Consider the following 17,422-nt stretch of genomic DNA (forward strand, 5'->3'; position numbering starts at 1 on the left):
CTTGAATATAAACTTGGGTGAGTAGCTGCCAGCTTCTATAGACCTTATCGGGATCTGCTCATTCAAGGATGCTGTATGGAGGACACCTCAAGACAATATTCTGCAGGTATTGCTGAAAGAAAACCTCTTCACTCTAGATTAATTATTCCTTTTTTCTGAAAAGCAGAACTGTTATGCCACTACATTTGAACCTTCAATGTTCACATGAAGCTAAAGAAAGAAAAAAAAAAAAAAAAAGAGATGTCCCCTGTGCTAAATGGTGTTCAACTGTAATAAATGCTAGCAGTTCCTGCTTTAAAACAATTCAAAGGTGGTAACTGTGTGGATCTGTCAGTAAAAGGTTAAAAGCAAAAACAGTAGAAATGGGATGCGTCTGTGTGTTACCAGAGTTGGAAGCAATTTGCTGCTAATTCTGAGTCAGTGCCTGTGTGGAAGCATGGGAAGGTTTGATGGTGCATTTACCGATGTCTTCTGCTGCACAGCTTGACCGCTGTGCCATCTGCAAGCTTTTGTCTCATGACAGAACAGACTGCAGAGAAGAGATTCTTTGTCCTTGGGTTAAACTGATAACTCACTTGCCCATTGTTCTGGCTTGTCTCAGTTTTGTTGGAATACAGTGGAAGAGAGCATGGTGGTTTCCTCCGAGTTGGCTTATGTGGTGGCACCTGAGAGAAGAAAGCAACCAACTCAGCAGAAGGAACATTAGTTTGTTGTTGTTTGGTTAAGTGAAATTCAAGCACAAAACAGCATGCTCTGTAAGTGACCTGCTTGGGATGGCAGTCCCCAGCTTACCTAAAGGAAGCTTCCAAAGGCACCACATGACATTAATATATGGATATGTGACCAGCACGCTAAGCTCACAGCATCTCAAGCCCAATCCTAGTATTGGAAAAGTAGGCTAGATCTCTTTTCACAGCATGAATCATGAGAGTTAGTTTTGTGCAAAGGACACTCTTCTAAGCTGTGAAGGGTGGGGAAGCCTTCCCAGAAGCTTCATCTTCAAAGCACACTGCTGGACAATCCCTGCCCCCCACACACAGTAAAATAGCTTGGCATTGTTCTCTTTCCTGTCTTATTACCAGGACTTGTTCTTAAAGAATCTCAGCTTCCTACTTTGTTCATGGTCTTAATAATTTTTGGACAACTTGGTGGATATTCTTCAATATCCACAGTATAACGTGGGGATAATTTTGCTATTTCCTAACAGGCAGACATGTGAAAGAAAAAAAAAAGAAAAAGAAAAAAAAAAAAGGATTATAGCACATGCTTTTTATGGAATTGGATGTCTTGGAGGACAAGTGGAGCTGATTTTAATTAACTACTGGTGGTATTACACCCAGCCATGGCAATGCTGCATCTCTAAGCAAACAAAAGCAGTCATAAGCAGTCCTGCCCTTCTGCTTACATCACACTAGGAAGCAGTAATACCCAGTTTTATTGAAACCCTACCATTCTGCGACCAAACAATGCTGTGTTGTGCCACAGTGATGGTCAGAGCTTCACTGGCTGATAGGTTCCTCATTTCTGACATGGGTCAAGCAAGGGTTAAGGACCATCCAGGCAGCCATTAATCTGAGACCAGCCTGAGAAAGCTGTGGGGAAGTGACAGGCAGCTTGGAGAGAAAAGACAGGAAACTTTGTCCTCCTCAGTCCCTGGAGAAAATGAGTTTTTCTCTCACTGTGAGGCCCCTCTACCCTGCCTGGGCTTGGGAACAGCAGAGGTCTGCAGATAACATGTGGAAGGTTTGGGAACTTTCTGGCTTCCTAAGGATGAGGAACTTGGTGCAATTTAATCCCATACCTTACAAAGAGGAAATGACTATAATGGGATGGATGGAGTAGTGTACTGGTGACTGGAAGAAAAAAAGTAGTGGCTGGGGAGAGACTGGCTATTCCCAGCCTGGGGCCCAGCTATATGAGTGCTAACCTCTGATAAACAGTGGCACTCCAGACCCACACAACAGAGGTCACCAGTGCATCCTGCCAAAGACATGATGCATTACAGGGAGGATGCATTACAGGGAGGATGCCCTTAGGTGCAGAATGGGACAAAACTGAAATCAGCTGAGCAAGAAAAGCAAACAGTTCCATTTTAAAGGAGTTTTAAACCTATTGACTGGAGAGGGCTTGTCAGTAGGCATTTACACTTCTAGAAAAGTGTGTAGTGATACAAGGGGTTTTCCTAAAGTGTCAGAATTCATCAGTAAACACTTTGATTTTCCTTTCTTCCTAAGAGAGGTATTCAAGTGTTCTGCTTACCTGGTGAAAGACAACTTGTGAGTTGAATGCTTGGCATAGTGGGCTTTCAGTAAAATAAACCCTCAGCATAACAGAGATAGGCACAGAATCTGAAATGTTGTTACCGTAAAGAGGTAACTGGGGCAATTAAGGAGATAACTTTCTGTCTCAGAAACGTATAGAATGAAGCACCTAAAGGTAACTTTATTTTTTTGTGAACAAGGTGCTAGTGACATGCCACTGACTTCTATTCTACGTAACCTGTTGTTTGCCACCTTCTTCCATAGTTCAAAATTAGCTTCTTTATTATTCATTGCTACCCTCAGCTTACAAAAGCCAGCCTACACAGTACATGCATTGCTGCCTGCTACTGTTAGGGATATCTGCATATCCCACCCAGCTTTAGAGCATCTCAATTACAGTATGAACGTGTGGCTCTGCCAAAAAAACCATGCACAATTCAGCAATGCACCGAAGATAGTATCACAGCTTGCACTGCACTTATGAGACAGAGCCTTTTAGGAAATTCAAAATCAAGGTGGATTTATGCACTGAGGCTCTAACTTCTACAGGCAGAAGCAAGTGTTTAATTTCCCACTTCATTACCTGCTTGTGGCTGCAAAGCTCCTTACCTCTTTTCCAGTGATACTGGCTGCTTGCTCTTTGAATTTCCCTGCTAGCTGAGCCACTGAGGGAGATGCCGACTTGTCCACCTCTGAATTGGTTTCTGTTGGCCTGTTCTGACAAATCAGAAACAGTATGCTATGAGCAAAGGCTGGGAAAAACAAGCAGGCTAGAGAGGAGCTTGTGTGTTACAAAGTTCAAGAGTAAGCAACGACTTACAGCAGTTTCTCACATCTGGCATCGATCATCCAGTCTGAGAGCAGAAGTTTTGGGAATACAGGACATAGCAGTACATTCAGATATCCAAGGTAGTGAGTAGAATCACATAAAATTAGTAATTCATACACTTTTCATCCCCAGTTGAAGGTTCTATACTCAGTATTTTTCATGTTCCCTCTCTTTTCCTAGCAGTGAGCTGATGAAATTGAGTGATAAATGACATCCCCATTCACTTCTCATCCCTCCCACCCATTTTTGCAGCCCTAGTGACAAGCACCCTTCCTTTTCCAATGGTTCTGTTATGAGAAGCCGTTCTGTGCCCCTGCAGCAAGCTAGCATCTGCCTGGAGATGTCCCTGTGCTGTTCTGCTTTCTATGGCAATGAAAGGATCAGGAGGGTGGGCGGGAGGGAGGAAATACCAGTGCTGAGGGAAGCTTCCCCTCTCCTGGGCCAGAGCAGGCTGAGAAGTAGGGGGATTGATGGAGACTGGATGGTGCAGCTCTTCCCGCAGCAAACAGCCCTGCTCATCCTACATTGACCTTGTTTTCTTTGTTATGTATCAAGAAAGGGCAAGAGCAAGCTTTGAAATCAAAGCTCATGAAAGGAAACTTTTGTTCTTTGTCTTCAGTATCTGATGCAGTGAAAACCAAACCAGAGGAACTGTGAATATCTAGCCAACAATCCTTGTTTTTTTGGTAACTGAGACTTCAGAACTACAAACTAGGCTACAAACCATCGGAAAGGAGCCTCCACTCCCTATACCACCACTATTAATCCATGACCAGCACAATGCTTGCTGTCCTTCATGTTCTACACATTTCTATTTCTCAGTCAGAAAGTACACCAAAAGCTGTTTGAGGAATACATTTCTGTTTCTCCAGAGGTGCTCTTCCTTCTCCCTTCATGCTGCTCTGCCTGGAAGGAACTGGCTGGCTAGTTAATGTAACCACTCCTTTAGTACTGATGGAGGTAAAAGGCCCGCAGAGCACCAAGCTGGCCTGTGTATGAGCTGTTTCTTCTGACCAGAGGACCTTTCCCCTTCTCAGAGAGTGATAGCTCCCAATAAATGCCATCCTACTTCTCCCAGCCCCACAAATCCCCAGTATATGCTGTTATTCTGTTTTCAGGATTCCTCTTAAAATCTTCCCATATACTTCCAACCAGCTTCTCACATCCACCCACAAAAGCCATTTCAAGCTTGGTCTTCTCAGTGAGCTGCTGGCAGCTCTTCCCTCCATCTTCTCTGCCTTCATTAGTGTCATCAGAGGCAGGGGAAGTGGCAGAGAAGGGGAAAGGAAGGACCAGTGAAGTAAGCAGATGAAGAGGACAACGTGCAGCATGAAACAATGATGTTTGGGCTCAGTGGGGAGGCAGAGCCCTTTCCAGAGCTCCATGCTGTTCAGGAAGGGCTGCCTGGAAATAGGAGGGGAAGAACGATGAAGCTGGGGAAAGGAGAAAGAATCCAAGTGCTTGACTCAGAGACTCAGCTAAGGCTGAGGAAATGCAGGTGCCAGAAGTTTGTGTGGGTGGGTTGCCTCCCCTATAGTCTCTTTTCTTCTCATACTTGTGCTTCTTTCACAGTCCTCTGCCTTCACCCAGAAAAGGCAGTGCATTTCCTATTGGCCTCCTTGACCTCTTATGTTGAGGTTGTTGTGTGGCTGTTTTTGTTAAACTTGTTGCTCTCCGGTCTGAAAACACGGCTCCTTTTCTCTGTGCATTTCTTTTTTTGCTGGTAGCACTGCAGCACAGTTCTCCAGCACATGGAGCCTGAGTCCAGCACACAGGAAGCAGTGAGCATGCCATTCTAAGATTAGAACAAGTAGCCCACGGGCTGTGTCCTCCCAAAACTGCCAGCTGCAGGCTCTCCAATTACGCTATGCCTTTTGCAACAGGAAAAGTCCTTTCTCAGATCCTTTCTGGCAATTGAACTGCTGTCCTCTGTCCAGCTTTTTCTACAGGGCTGGGTATTTTTTTCTTTTCTTTTTTTTCCCAGCTGGTGTTCCAGGCTGTGTGCCTCCTAGTCGAGGGGGTTCGCCATACTGGGACACTTGGATGCGGAAAACTCCCTCCCTCACATGGGAAGGAAAGTGCTCTCCCACTGATTTCCAGTGGTTGCGTGTTCACTGCAAGGAAGTGGGAAGCCTCATGTTCTCACTCTCCACGCAGAGCTGGCACCAGCCCTCAGCCTCCTCCATCACTGAGACATGGCTGCTTGGTGCTAGCTCTCTCCTGACCCGGGGTATTAGTGCATTCTCTTCCATTCTTAGTGTTTTCCCCATTCATTGACACAGTCCACCAACTTTCTAAATGATGATGAGGAGCAGTTCTGCTCTTCTTTTCCAAAAACAGCAGAATTATTGAGACTTGAATTTTGCACCTGTCAGAAATGTGGTCTGTCTGCATGGACTAAAAGCAGTGAGCCACGGTACAAGACTTATTCCATCAGCCATTTGGTGGCTGCTATTCGGAGGTCTTTCACTCTTCCATAAAAATAAGTATCTAAGCATCACATATTCTGAAAGATTTCAGATTGAGAGGCAAAACAGGAATTAAATTGCACCATCAATGTGAGCATATCACTGCAAAAGAGGAAGCGCATCTAACAAGTTCTCTGTGAGGGGTCTCACTTTCCTCTTCCAAGTAAGCTTATAAATTTGAGTAAATTTGAAAATGTTTTTTTTAAAATCCCATCTCATTGCTTTTGAGACTGAACCCAGTCCCTCTAGCTGTTCTGCAGAAGAAAGTTCTGCCTTTATTCATGGAGTAGGTACAGTTTCAGCAACTCAAACTTCCCACAAAAGCCTCTCCTTCCTTTGAAAGAGTCCTTTTCCTTTGGAATCATTGCCTCTGATGTGAGAGCAAAATGTACTGCCTGCCTTGCCTCTATTTTGCAGATGGCTTGAAGAGGCACCACCATTTTTAGCAGAGATGTATGCCCCTACTTCTCGCACAGGCTGTCTGGTAGACACACCATCAGGTCCTGCAGAAGTTATCCCACACCATCCCTGCTGTGTCTCTTCAAGGTGCAATTGTGACTGCACTGGCAGGCTAATATGGCAGAAGGTGCTAGGGTTAAAGGCGCTAAGGACAAAAGGGGTCTAGAAGCCACAGTTTCCTGTCTGTACCATTTGTGTACTCACAAAGAACTTTTCTTAAGGGTCATGGATGTAAGCTACAGGTGGGGAGTATCATTACAGATAATGAGTTTCTTATGAAATCAAAATTATAAAGAGTCCTGGGAAAAGCTGGAAAGCCCAGAGGTGGTTTTGGGGATGAATTTGAACATCCTGCTGGGATTGGTTCAAAACTGGCTCCCCCCACCCCCAGGCCTCTGCAACTGAAAGCTGTCCTGACTCCATGTCATGGGATTGGTACCCTACAAGTTTGGGCACTGGCTGTGATAGGTGACTGCGGTGCTAGTCAGAAGGGGGACCTGTAGGTGTTGGAAACAGACAGTGAGGGAGAAGCTCCAGTTTGGATTTGTGCATCTGCTTTGTCTGGTGAAAAGAGCAAATGTGTATTAATTACCATACAGTGAAGTGTTTGGGGTTAAGCAGCACCACCATACTGGCAGAGTACCAGCAGAGATGTGTCCCCCACTGTGCCAGGAGTCCTCTGAAGTGCCTGCTTTTGTATTTACAATACTTTGGCTGCACCAAACACCTTTTAACTGCAAAGGCGGGTGACTTTGCAGCCCTTGCAAGACTGGTGTGTTTTGTGGCTATGAACCCAGCTGCTGCTTACATGACTGTTTGCACCAGTCCTGTGTACTTTCCCACTCTCATCTTCATGCAGCTGCATCTAGACTTGTTTATAAGGCCCTGCCCTGTCAGCTCTGCATGCCTCCCCTGCCCTGAAGTGCTTCACAAAAGCTATTCCCCAAAGGCAGTCCTCACACCATGCCATCATGCCTGCTGCCTTCTCATACCCTGCACTTGCACAAGCTCTGCACAGCTTCCCCCTGACTCCCATGGATTTTTTTTGCTGCCCTATCCTCTGAAGCAAAAGCAAATGGGGCAAAAATAATGATAAACATAGTGGCAGACACAAAATAGTGTAAGAGGCCCAGGGCCGGTGTCTTGCTCTCAGAAACAGGATCCAGAAATCAGAGATCTTCAGCAGACAGCTCTCAGTGCTTCACCATGAGAAACCCAGTTGTCAGGAAGCTGGGTGAAAAGCAGAGAGCGTCAGCGCTTTTGGGGTGCCGTTGCATGAAATCCTGGTTTGGACAAAGAGCTCATGTTTCCAACTGCTCTTTTTTCTCTTGACCTTTCCTTCCCCCTCCCTCATGCCAGTGTGTTTGTAGGGATGTGCTGTAAACTGGATCACTGAAATGATCTGGGCTAAAAATACTTCCCTTAACTCTTTACCAGGTTATTTTTAACCCCAATCATTTCAGTAACAGCATTGGTGGCACGGCCCAACAAGGGAGCAGACTGCAGCCAAGGGACCAGACCTCACCACTGCTCACTTGGCCAGAGGCTGAGGAAAGGCTGTCTTGACGTGTCCTCCTGCTCAGAGGGTGATATGATTTTCTTCACAGCCCTCCCACCCACTGGCTAGAGCCAGGTACCTGGCTCTAAAAGGCACAAGTTTGTTAGTACAGCAGTCAATGCATATTTTGAACTTTTCTCTCTACCCACAGTGCTGCTTTGAGCAGCTCCTGTTCTTACCCTTCCTCAACTCTGCAGATGAAATTGCCTGCAGGACTGTGCCCTAAACCAAGTCAGGGATGTAATTCTGACTACAAATAACCCAATCAAAAAAAAGGAGATTGTTTTTAATTCAGGTTCACCTTGCCACTGAACAGAAAAGAACACTGGCATAGCAGAGGGTCAATGTGGGCACAGGGAGTGCTGTGGCCTACAGTGTGGCACGGGAAGAGCAGCTCCACACCTATAGCAGCCAAGGAAGGGATGGGGAAGGTGTCTGGGGGCAAGAATCTGCTTAGGTCAAAGCTCCTACCAAAATAAACATCGCTACATTCTGCTGGAGTTCAGTAAGAAATATCGGGAAACGATGCTGTGGTTTCCTTTGAAATTAAAGTGAATGCAGGAGAAACCAGAGCCTTGCACAGGCTCCCATTCACCACCTGACCCTGCAAAGCAGCACTCTCAAAGGCTGACTCGTGCCTTCTGCTCACAGCTTTCCCAGACATCACATGTAGCCATCTCAATTTTCAGTAAGGTAGCTGCAGGATTTAAAGAGCAAACCATTCAGAGACCTTGCCTGCAGGGGGAAGCTTACACCATGTACCTTGGGTCACTATCTCAGCTTGCACAGGGAGCAATACAATCTTCATCTGATAGAAGCTCCTTTTTTTTTTTTTTTCCAGCATAACTGAACTGCTTCATAATCTGCTGCCTTAAGAGAGCAAGAAAGCCATTCTCAAATGTCTCAGGTACCCACTTCTGACACAGAAGACAACATTTTGAGAGTGATGTGTTATGCTGTAGCAAGGCATGTGCCCTCTGATGGGGCTCCCCTGGGGGTGGACACCTCTTATCCCCATGATGAGGTTATGAACTTCCCTCTGGAAAGGACTCCCCCTGTGCAGATGGAGTTTGGTGAATCAAAGACATCCTACTTTCTTGCCCATCAAGCAGTGAAGAAGTGTTGACAGCATCATCTCCTCCCATGTTGCCCCATGAAGATATGGGGTGTCCATATCTTCAAGTATGAGCTATTCTTTTCTCCCTGGACAAACTTTTATTGGACTTGTGGAAAATGTTGCATTTCATATATGCAACATACGCAAGTCACTGCATATTCACAAAGCACTACATATAAGGTACCATTTCGGTCTATCTGGAGAAAATATGAACTTCCTGAAGAGAGGCTATAGTGAGCTGGGAGTCAGCCTCTTCTCTTGTGTGACTAGGACAACTGGGAATGGCCTCAAGTTGTGCCAGGGGAGATTCAGGATGAATGCTAGGAGGTGCTGCTTTTCTGAAAGAGTGGTCAGGCACTGGAATGGGCTGCCAGGGAGGTGGTGGAGTCACCGACCCTGGAGGTGTTCAAGGAACATTTAGGCGTTATATTGAGGGACATGATTTAGTGAGAACTAGTGGCGATAGGTGGACGGTTGGATTGGATGATCTTGTAGGTCTTTTCCAACCTTGGTGATTCTGTGATTCTGCGTTGGAGAATGTATCATGAATACTCCTAGAGAGCCAAATGTGTCTGTGTGACCAGTCCTAGGTGGTTAAAAGCCACAGTAATATTCAATATTGATGCAAAACATAGTAATACCATGTCTGTATGAAGTGAATTGATAAAACCTTCAGTTAGGAGGATCCCTGGATTACCTGTTCTGAGGGTAAGTGTCCAAAGAGGCCGACATATCAAACCATTGTTTTCTACCCTTAAATTCATTTACTGATCAAATAAGAGAATCTGAAAAAACTTGAATGGATCCCTGGGTATAAGTCTTAGCCTTAAAGCAGAAAATAGTGGAGAATAGACAAGTTTTGGTTCACTTGGGCAAATCTGCCTCTCTTTTAGTCTTGTTCAATGGCAAGAACTAGGTAACTGAATTTTTGTTTTCAATCTCTCTTAACAGGCACCAGTTATTTCAACTCTTGTGTAAATGCAGTTAAGATTAGACAGCTTGTAAGAAACTCCTGTTTAAATGAACTTTAAAAAGTTCAAGAAGAGGTTTTAATTACAACTGGACCCAAATTACCCATGGATAAATCTAATATATAGTCTTCAGTTTCATTCAAAGCCATCTCCCTGCATTTTCCACTTAGATGAATCCCTGTTTGCATCCTCATGCCAACATAATTTAAACTGTTTATCTATGTCCATGTGAGCTCCGCAGTGGCATCAAGATTATTTTGAAAGGGGAACATTGTTAGGACTGCAAAAGGAGAAATAAGTGAGAAGGGCCAGTTTAGAACACAAACTCCCCCAAAGGAGCAAACTGAAAGGCAAGAGGATGGGAAAATAACGAAGTCACAGCATGAGGAACCAGGCTGCAAAAATTGCTAGAATCCAGACACAATATGAGCTTATTAATTCTGGTGATCCATGAAAGTATCACTGAGGGCTGAACGTAGATCACCCAGGAAGTGGGAGGGCTCACACTTGTATAGCCCATTTTTACATCCCTAGAAGGAAATCTCACAGTGGTGGTTCCGACTGGAGCTCAGCAGTATGACGGGCCCCTGGCTCAAGAAGCAACACATCCCAAGATGTAAGCCTTGAATAAACAAACCTCTTCTTGCTACACTGACCCCTCTTCACCCCAGCAAAGCATCTTTCTTCCCGTCTCTTTCTCTAGCCTTCTTCACAAATCATTCTCATTGGAGACTGTCCAACTCCCTGTTTCAGGAGGGATTTATGTGGTTTATTTATTCACTTGGCCTCTTATCTGGCAATGCTGCTGCTCCTCATCTGCTCATGGTAAATTTTAAACTATTGGCAGAAGCCCCAGATAGAAGTAGCTGCAGCTGTGCCTGCTGTGATACCTTATAGCCAGTCCTGTCTGTCATTGTGTCCATGTAGCTCCCTGCGATTCAGGTCCAAGGCTCCTACTTGCATTTCCTACCATTCATTACAGAACAGGAGCGACAGTAACTGTGCTGTGGTCCACCACAGCGAAAGCTGTGATGAGTACTGTGTGAGCCACATCTCTGCAAACCTGCCATAGCAGAGCTTTATTGCAGTTATTTTCCAGGTGAAGATAGGTCCCAAATTTGCAGTTCTGTCAAAGGCTGGAAAAGAAATATTAATTTTCTACTTTTCTTTCTGTCATGTTTTCTTTGTTGTTGTTTTCTTAGCTTCTTTTATCAGAAGCTAAACACCTCAATTTTGCAAAATGTCAGATATCTTCTTAAATCCTTCCTTTTGGTAAATTTTACAGTGCAGAGCAAGCTTCTTGCCTGAGAGCAAATCACTGCAGCCTATCTTTCAAGTTTGCAAGTAAGTTAGCCACAAGAGTAATTCTGAGACGTATAACATCCCTCCTCAGAAATGGTACCCAGGTCAACACTTATCCCACCACAGATGACTGAACTGACTGACTGAATGAATAGGATGAGTGTGTGTCTGAACTCAACAGCAAGGCTGTTACATAGCCACAGTAATGATGAGAAAGAAGCTCTGACCATAACACAGAACACATAACATACAGAATAGTATGAGGAACAGGGACTTCAAAGGAAGCTTGCATGTTGAGTTTTACAAGAAAGGGCGGGAAAATCTTATTTTACATGAAATACATAAAAATATGTAAAATTTTTCCATGTTTGGGAAGAGTTTACTTTAGGGAAACATTTTTTTTAGACTTGCAGTGGTCTGGGCTTAATTTTCTCCTCTACGGTTTCCCTTGTGAACTGCTGCCATCTTGGCACTCAGGGTCAAGTGCTACACAAAGGGTAACAGGAGGATATTTCAACTCAGTAATGATGAGCAGTCTTCTCTAGAAGACAGCAAGCAGTTCCCAAATACAGTGCAGCTGTTTCAAAACTGCAGGGACTCAGATCTGCCAGATTTAAAGGCTCATGTAAGGAAGACTGGTAAACTAGGCCAGGTTGGAGATATCTGGTAGAAATTAGTAAAGGGATTTCTTTAGATGAGAAACTTGCTCAGGCTCCTTCTCTGGTACTTCTCTCCAGGTAACCTGGGATTGCCTAGAGTTTCTGAAGATCAAAGCCAATGGTTATTGTAAATAAAAAAAACACCCGAACTGCACTGGGCTACAGACATCACTAAGTAGGTGGCTGGAGCTAGATGATGTCTTGAGGGTATTCAAGTACAGGTGAGCCAGCCAGTCTTTGGGGAGCTGCGGAGAGCAGCAAGTGCCAGAGGAAACATCTGTAGACCCCAGGAAATTAGAAGTGGCAAATATACTATCTGCTTTCTGCTTCAGAGAGTGACTAGAGTGCAAATAAAATGAGATAAGGTTATTTTAAACTACCCTCTAAGAAGTTCCCCCTTTGCTGTTGATCATAGAAGCACAGAATAGTTTGGGTTGGAAGGGACCTTTAGGGTCACCTAGTTCCAGTCCCCGGCTATAGGCAGGGACACCTCCCTCTAGACCCAGTTGCTCAAAGTCCCATCCAGCCTGGCCTTGAATGCTTCCAGGGAGAGGACATCCACAAGCTCTCTGTGCAGTTCTCAGTATCTGTTCCAGTATCTCACTACCCTCACAGCGAAGAATTTCTTCCCAATATCTAATCTAAATCTACTGTCTTCCAGTTTAAAACCATTTCCCATTGTCCTCTTGCTACATGCCATTATAAAAAGTCCCTTCCCAGCTTTCCTGTAGGCTCCTATAGAATCCTCCTGGAGCCTTCTCTTTTCCAGGTTGAAGAGCCCCAGCTCACTCAGCTTGTCCTCAACAGGGGAGCTGCTCCAGCCCTCTGATCATCTTCATGGCCCTCCTCTGGACCCACTCCAACAGCTCCATGTCCTTCCATGTTGGAAACCCCAGAAATGGACACAATACTCCATGTGGGGTCTCATGAGAACAGAGTAGAGGGGCAGAATCACCTCCCTTAACCTGCTGGTCATGCTTCTTTTGATGCATCCCAGGATACAGTTGGCCTTCTGGGCTGCAAGTGTACATTGCCAGCTTATGTTGAATATTGCATCAACCGACACCGCCAAATCCTTCTTCTCAGGGCTTTTCTCAAGACATTTGCAACCCAGCCTGTATCTGTGCTTGGGATTGCTCTGATCCAGGTGCAGGACCTTGCACTTGACCTTGCTGAACTTCATGAAGTTGGCAAGGGCCCACATCTCAAGCCTGTCCAGGTCCCTCTGGATAGCATCTCTTCCTTCTGGAGTGTCAGCTGCACCACTTAAGCTTGGTGTCATCTGTAAACTTGCTGAGGGTGCACCCAACCCCATTATCCATGTCACCTACAAAGATGTTAAGTAACACTGGAGCACTGATCTCTGAGGAATGCCACTCATCACCAGATTCCCCTTGGACACTGAGCCACTGACTGCAACTCTCTGAGTGCAACCATCCAGACAATTCCTTATCCAACGAGCGGGCCACCCATCAAATTCATTTTTCTCCAATTTAGTGACAAGGATGTCATGCGGGACAGTGTCAAACATTTTGCTCAAGTCCAGGTAGACAATGTCAGTTACTCTTCCTTAATCTATTGACACTGTAGCTCCATAATAAAAAGCCACCAAGTTAGTCAGGCATGACTTGCGCTTGGTGAAACCATGTTGGTTACCACTAATCACATCATCTTTATTTTCCGTGTGCCTTAGTAGGGTTTTCAGGAGGATCTGTTCCATGATTTTGCCAGGCACAGAGGTGAGACTGACTAGCCTTTAGTTCCCTGGATCTTCTTCTTTTCCCTTCTTGAAAATGGGGTTTAAGTTTCCCCTTTTCCAATCAGTGGGAACTCCACTAAACTGCCATGACCTTTCAAATATGATGGATAGCAGCTTGGCAGCATCATCTGCCAGTTCCCTCAGAACCCATAGATAGAGCTCGTCAGGTCCCCTGGACTTGTGCAGATGGTCTAGAGCCTGATTTTCACTTACAGCAGGCAGATCTTCCTTCTCCCAGGCAGATCTTCCTTCTCCCAGTTCTTACCTTTGCTTTCTGCAGCTTGGATGGTGTGGCTATAGCTCTTAATGGTGAAGACTGAGGCAAAGAAGTCACTGAGCACCTCAGCTTTCTCCCTGTCCCTTGCAATCAGGTCTCTAGTTTCTTTCTGGAGAGGGCCTGCATCTTTCTTGGCCTTCCTTTTATCACTGGCACATCTGTAGAAACTCTTCTTGTTCTCCTTTATGTCTCTGACTAGATTTAGTTCTATCTGGCTTTCTTAACCTTATCCCTGGCTGCTTGGACAAGTTCTTTGTAGTCTCCCAGGTAACCCATTCCTGTTTCCATGCCCTGTAGACTTTTCTGCACTTAAGTAAGGCCAGGAGCTCCTTGTTGATCCAAGGAGATCTCCTGTCTTTCTTGCCTGCCTTCCTTTTTTGATGCACTTCTTGCAAAATGGGTGCAATGCTAATGTTTTGTAGTGTTGTTTTTCATGACTGATGTAAGGTTGGTAACAATGCCAGCTTTCATAACATTTTCTGAAACGTATTCCTTCTCCTCAGCATAACTGCATCAAGTCTTAGTTTAACTTAATCAGGTGGGACTTCTGCTGCTCTTCTCACAGCCTCCTGGACCCAAAAGTGAAGAAAGCAGAGAAAGCAGACTCCTGTATGCCTATCTGGACTTTATTGGTAACATCCTATCTCGTCTGGAAAGGCCCTTATATAGGAAGAGAATGCCAGCCACCCTGTACTAGTCTTTGGCTGGTGTTGCAAATTTCTCAGGTTCAATTTATGACAAGTTGTTCTTTTCTTTATGCCATGGTATATAATTCTCAGGAGTGCCTGGTCTGTGTTTTCTAAACAGTGCCTGGTGAGATTAGTAAAACCAGTATCACTGCAAATGATGCACATTAAACCTTGACTGTCCCACTTAGTAATGAGAGTATTTAGCAATTATATCGTGCCTGTAAGTTGTAATATCAGAACATCACTCCAAACCTTCAAAACCTTCATGATTAGGAGCCTTGACTGAGAGATGTACTACTTTGTGCATTTTTATGTGCACTAGCAATTGCTGCATACAACACAGAGACAGATCTGAGGGAAATCTACCAGGAGACGTACTAGGAGATAGCTATCAGGAGAGAACTCAGCCCACTAGGACACAGGTGCACACTTCCCTCTGCCCTAGAGAACTGTGGATTCTTTGCTACGTGCTGGCAGGGCTTTAGCAGGAAGGCTGGTGAGTGCTTGCCCTAGCTCTGACCTCAGCAACAGATTAAAACTCATCTCTTGTTAGACAGAACGGAGAGTCTCAAGGGCACACCCCTTGACAACAGAACTGAACCCAGGCCATCCACTTCCTGAGCAACTATCTTATCATATCTGTCAAAGGCTGCCAAGAAGGGGTTGATCAAGTGCCACCCTTACTTTTAGGCAGTGAACTGCAGTACCTGGTCTCTGTTGGGCTGTGGGCCTGTGCAGGGTCAGCATGCATGTAAGCTCAGCCTGTCACCTTTGGAGATGGGAACAGCTTTTGGCTCTGCCATGTTCAAAATGAGGCATCTGGCTGATCATCCTAGACTTGCTGCTCGGTGAAGAAGGTGGCAGACCATTTAAAACTTATTTATTTTCCTTGTACATATAGTGTTTTGGGAGTCCTTGGCTGAGGCAACTGCAGAAACCTGCAGTAACACAGGAGCACTGCCATTTCCTTCCCTGTGAACAGTGCAGTGCATTTCATGAGCTGCCTAATTGTGTTGGTGTACACAGGGCTGAGAGCATTCTCCCGGGGAAAGGAGAGGGCAGTAGAGATGAGGATGTGGGGCAGGGGGGATGTAACAGGGAAATGCCTCCTTTCTAACACCAGTTTGGTTTGGGCTGCAGGCGGGTCATGAGCAGGTCAGAAGGGGCAACTCCAGGCTTGTACAGAAGCAGAACTCCAAGCCCTGGTCAAGTTTTAACGCCAAGCAGGCAGATGCCTTGTGAAGTGAAAGAGGCAGCAGTCAGGTGATGACTGCAAGGTTTTTTCCAGGCCAAAGAATGGATTACAGTGTTTCAGTTCTGTATAAACAGTACAGTTATCTTGCAAAGAATAACTTGTCCTCAGCTACTCAAAATCCAGGGCAGAATTTTAGTCTGGGCTACACAAGTTCCACTTTGACTTTATGTTCCACGGCCCACTAGTTTTCCACAAGAGTCACATCTTGTGCATTAAGATTTCCCATTGAAAGTGATCCGATCCCTATAGTCGCAGTGTTGCACAGCTGTTCATGACAGTGTCAAATGGGACACATTCATCTGATGCTGTGCTCACACCAAGGGAACCATCAGCTCTGACACATTACTGTGTGAACATGCATGCAGACCAGGTATCTGCATTTTATGTCTGTGTCCATGGAATGTAGCCATCTGGATTCTGTGCAATACAAAATACTTTTGGCACATACTAATTGAGGAGCTCCGTTTCCATGAAACTCTTCCTAAGTATGTCCTGAGAACTTCTAGCACCTACAAGGGGCTGATCTTTTTTGATAGAATTTCAGTCTGGTTTCTAACAGAACCAGATTTTTTTAGGGAAAATAAAGAAAGAGATAATATGCAGCACAGTTATAAGGGTGTCTTAAGGACACTTTTCTAGACAACAGATTTCATGCCTTGGTCACGTGCATCCCTTGTTTTTCTTGGCTTGTTTGTTCAGCTTACTCTTCCTGTCTGTTGCTGTGCAGCTGTACTATAACAATTGTCTGCACAATAGTGTACATAGGCTCAGCAAGTAGAGTCAGAGTATGATTTCCCTAGACCTCTAAGTCAACAATATGAGAGGAAGGAGAAGCTCAAAGATGATGAAAGTAGTAAAAATGAAACACTGAAGTAAGATTTAGATGAGAGAATGTGCAAAAAAGGCTCAGAAGAGACTAGGAGGGCAAGAGGACTCCTGTTGCAGTGAGCACACTGGAGGCCCAAAGGAGAGGTAGGGAGCTGTAATAAGAGGCTCTTAAGCATCTATGAGCCCTAACATTATGGAGGGGAGAAGCAGTGCCGTGTACAGTAAGAAGAGATCATGATCATTAAGATCACTAGATTTTTAAAATGAATAACAAGATTTGCTTGTGGTCAATGAAGAGGAAAGTGTAGATGGACTCATTGGAGAGGTAAAAATCTACATTGGCCAGATACCTACAAGGCCAGATGCCTACAGACAAGGTAATTCAGAAAGCAGGGCAAGCAGATAAGCCTCATTAACTCATTCAATCAATTCAAGGAGAAACGTTTTCAGCCTTTCCTGTAAAAGGATTGTGCTTAAGTAATTGCCACGTTACAAACCTGACACAACAGCTTGCAGACAATCCAAGCAGCCGGCTTGGAAGTAATTTCAGACAGCAGGAAAAGGTTTGTGGATAAAGTTGCTATCTGGCTGAATGCAGCCATACTAAGGGGGTAACACCGAAAAAAGCACAGAGGCTCTGACCATACATGCAGTATAGCAGCTTTTCTATGGAGCAGCCCTATGCAGAAGGAGCTTTCCTGTAACCTGAAACATCACCAACTTCAAAAGATTGTCAGTGATATGTTTTAAGCCCAGACACACCAACAAGGTTCTCCTTTCTGAGTCTTTTGGGTGCATTAGTGTCTTGTTCCAGACACTGTTGTGATGAGGGCAAGACATGCTCTTTAGGAGAGGCTGAGATTTTCTAGGTACTACAGCTTCAAGGAAAAAAAAAATATACAGCAAAATTCACAAATCCGTAACTTAGTTTAATGCTAGAGTAAATGGTAATGTATTTCAAACCATCTAACTGCTACCCAGCAAAGCTTT

The 17,422-nt window shown here is 44.8% G+C and overlaps 1 protein-coding gene across 2 annotated transcripts in view; it reads right to left on the reverse strand.

The window, feature by feature from the left end:
* RCSD1 (RCSD domain containing 1) overlaps nucleotides 1-17,422 on the reverse strand; it is a 35,339-nt gene that overhangs the window by 7,033 nt on the left and 10,884 nt on the right. The window contains exons 2-3 of one of the 2 annotated variants that reach the window (XM_048960399.1): nucleotides 2,871-2,978; nucleotides 576-665 (exon numbers count right to left, since the gene is read on the reverse strand). In XM_048960399.1, coding sequence (XP_048816356.1) covers nucleotides 576-665; nucleotides 2,871-2,978 — 198 coding nt within the window. The remainder of the gene's footprint in view (nucleotides 1-575; nucleotides 666-2,870; nucleotides 2,979-17,422) is intronic. The other variant, XM_048960407.1, reaches the window with a different exon arrangement.

Source organism: Lagopus muta, chromosome 1, assembly GCF_023343835.1.
Source record: "Lagopus muta isolate bLagMut1 chromosome 1, bLagMut1 primary, whole genome shotgun sequence".
In the NCBI taxonomy this organism is placed as follows: Eukaryota; Metazoa; Chordata; class Aves; order Galliformes; family Phasianidae; genus Lagopus; species Lagopus muta.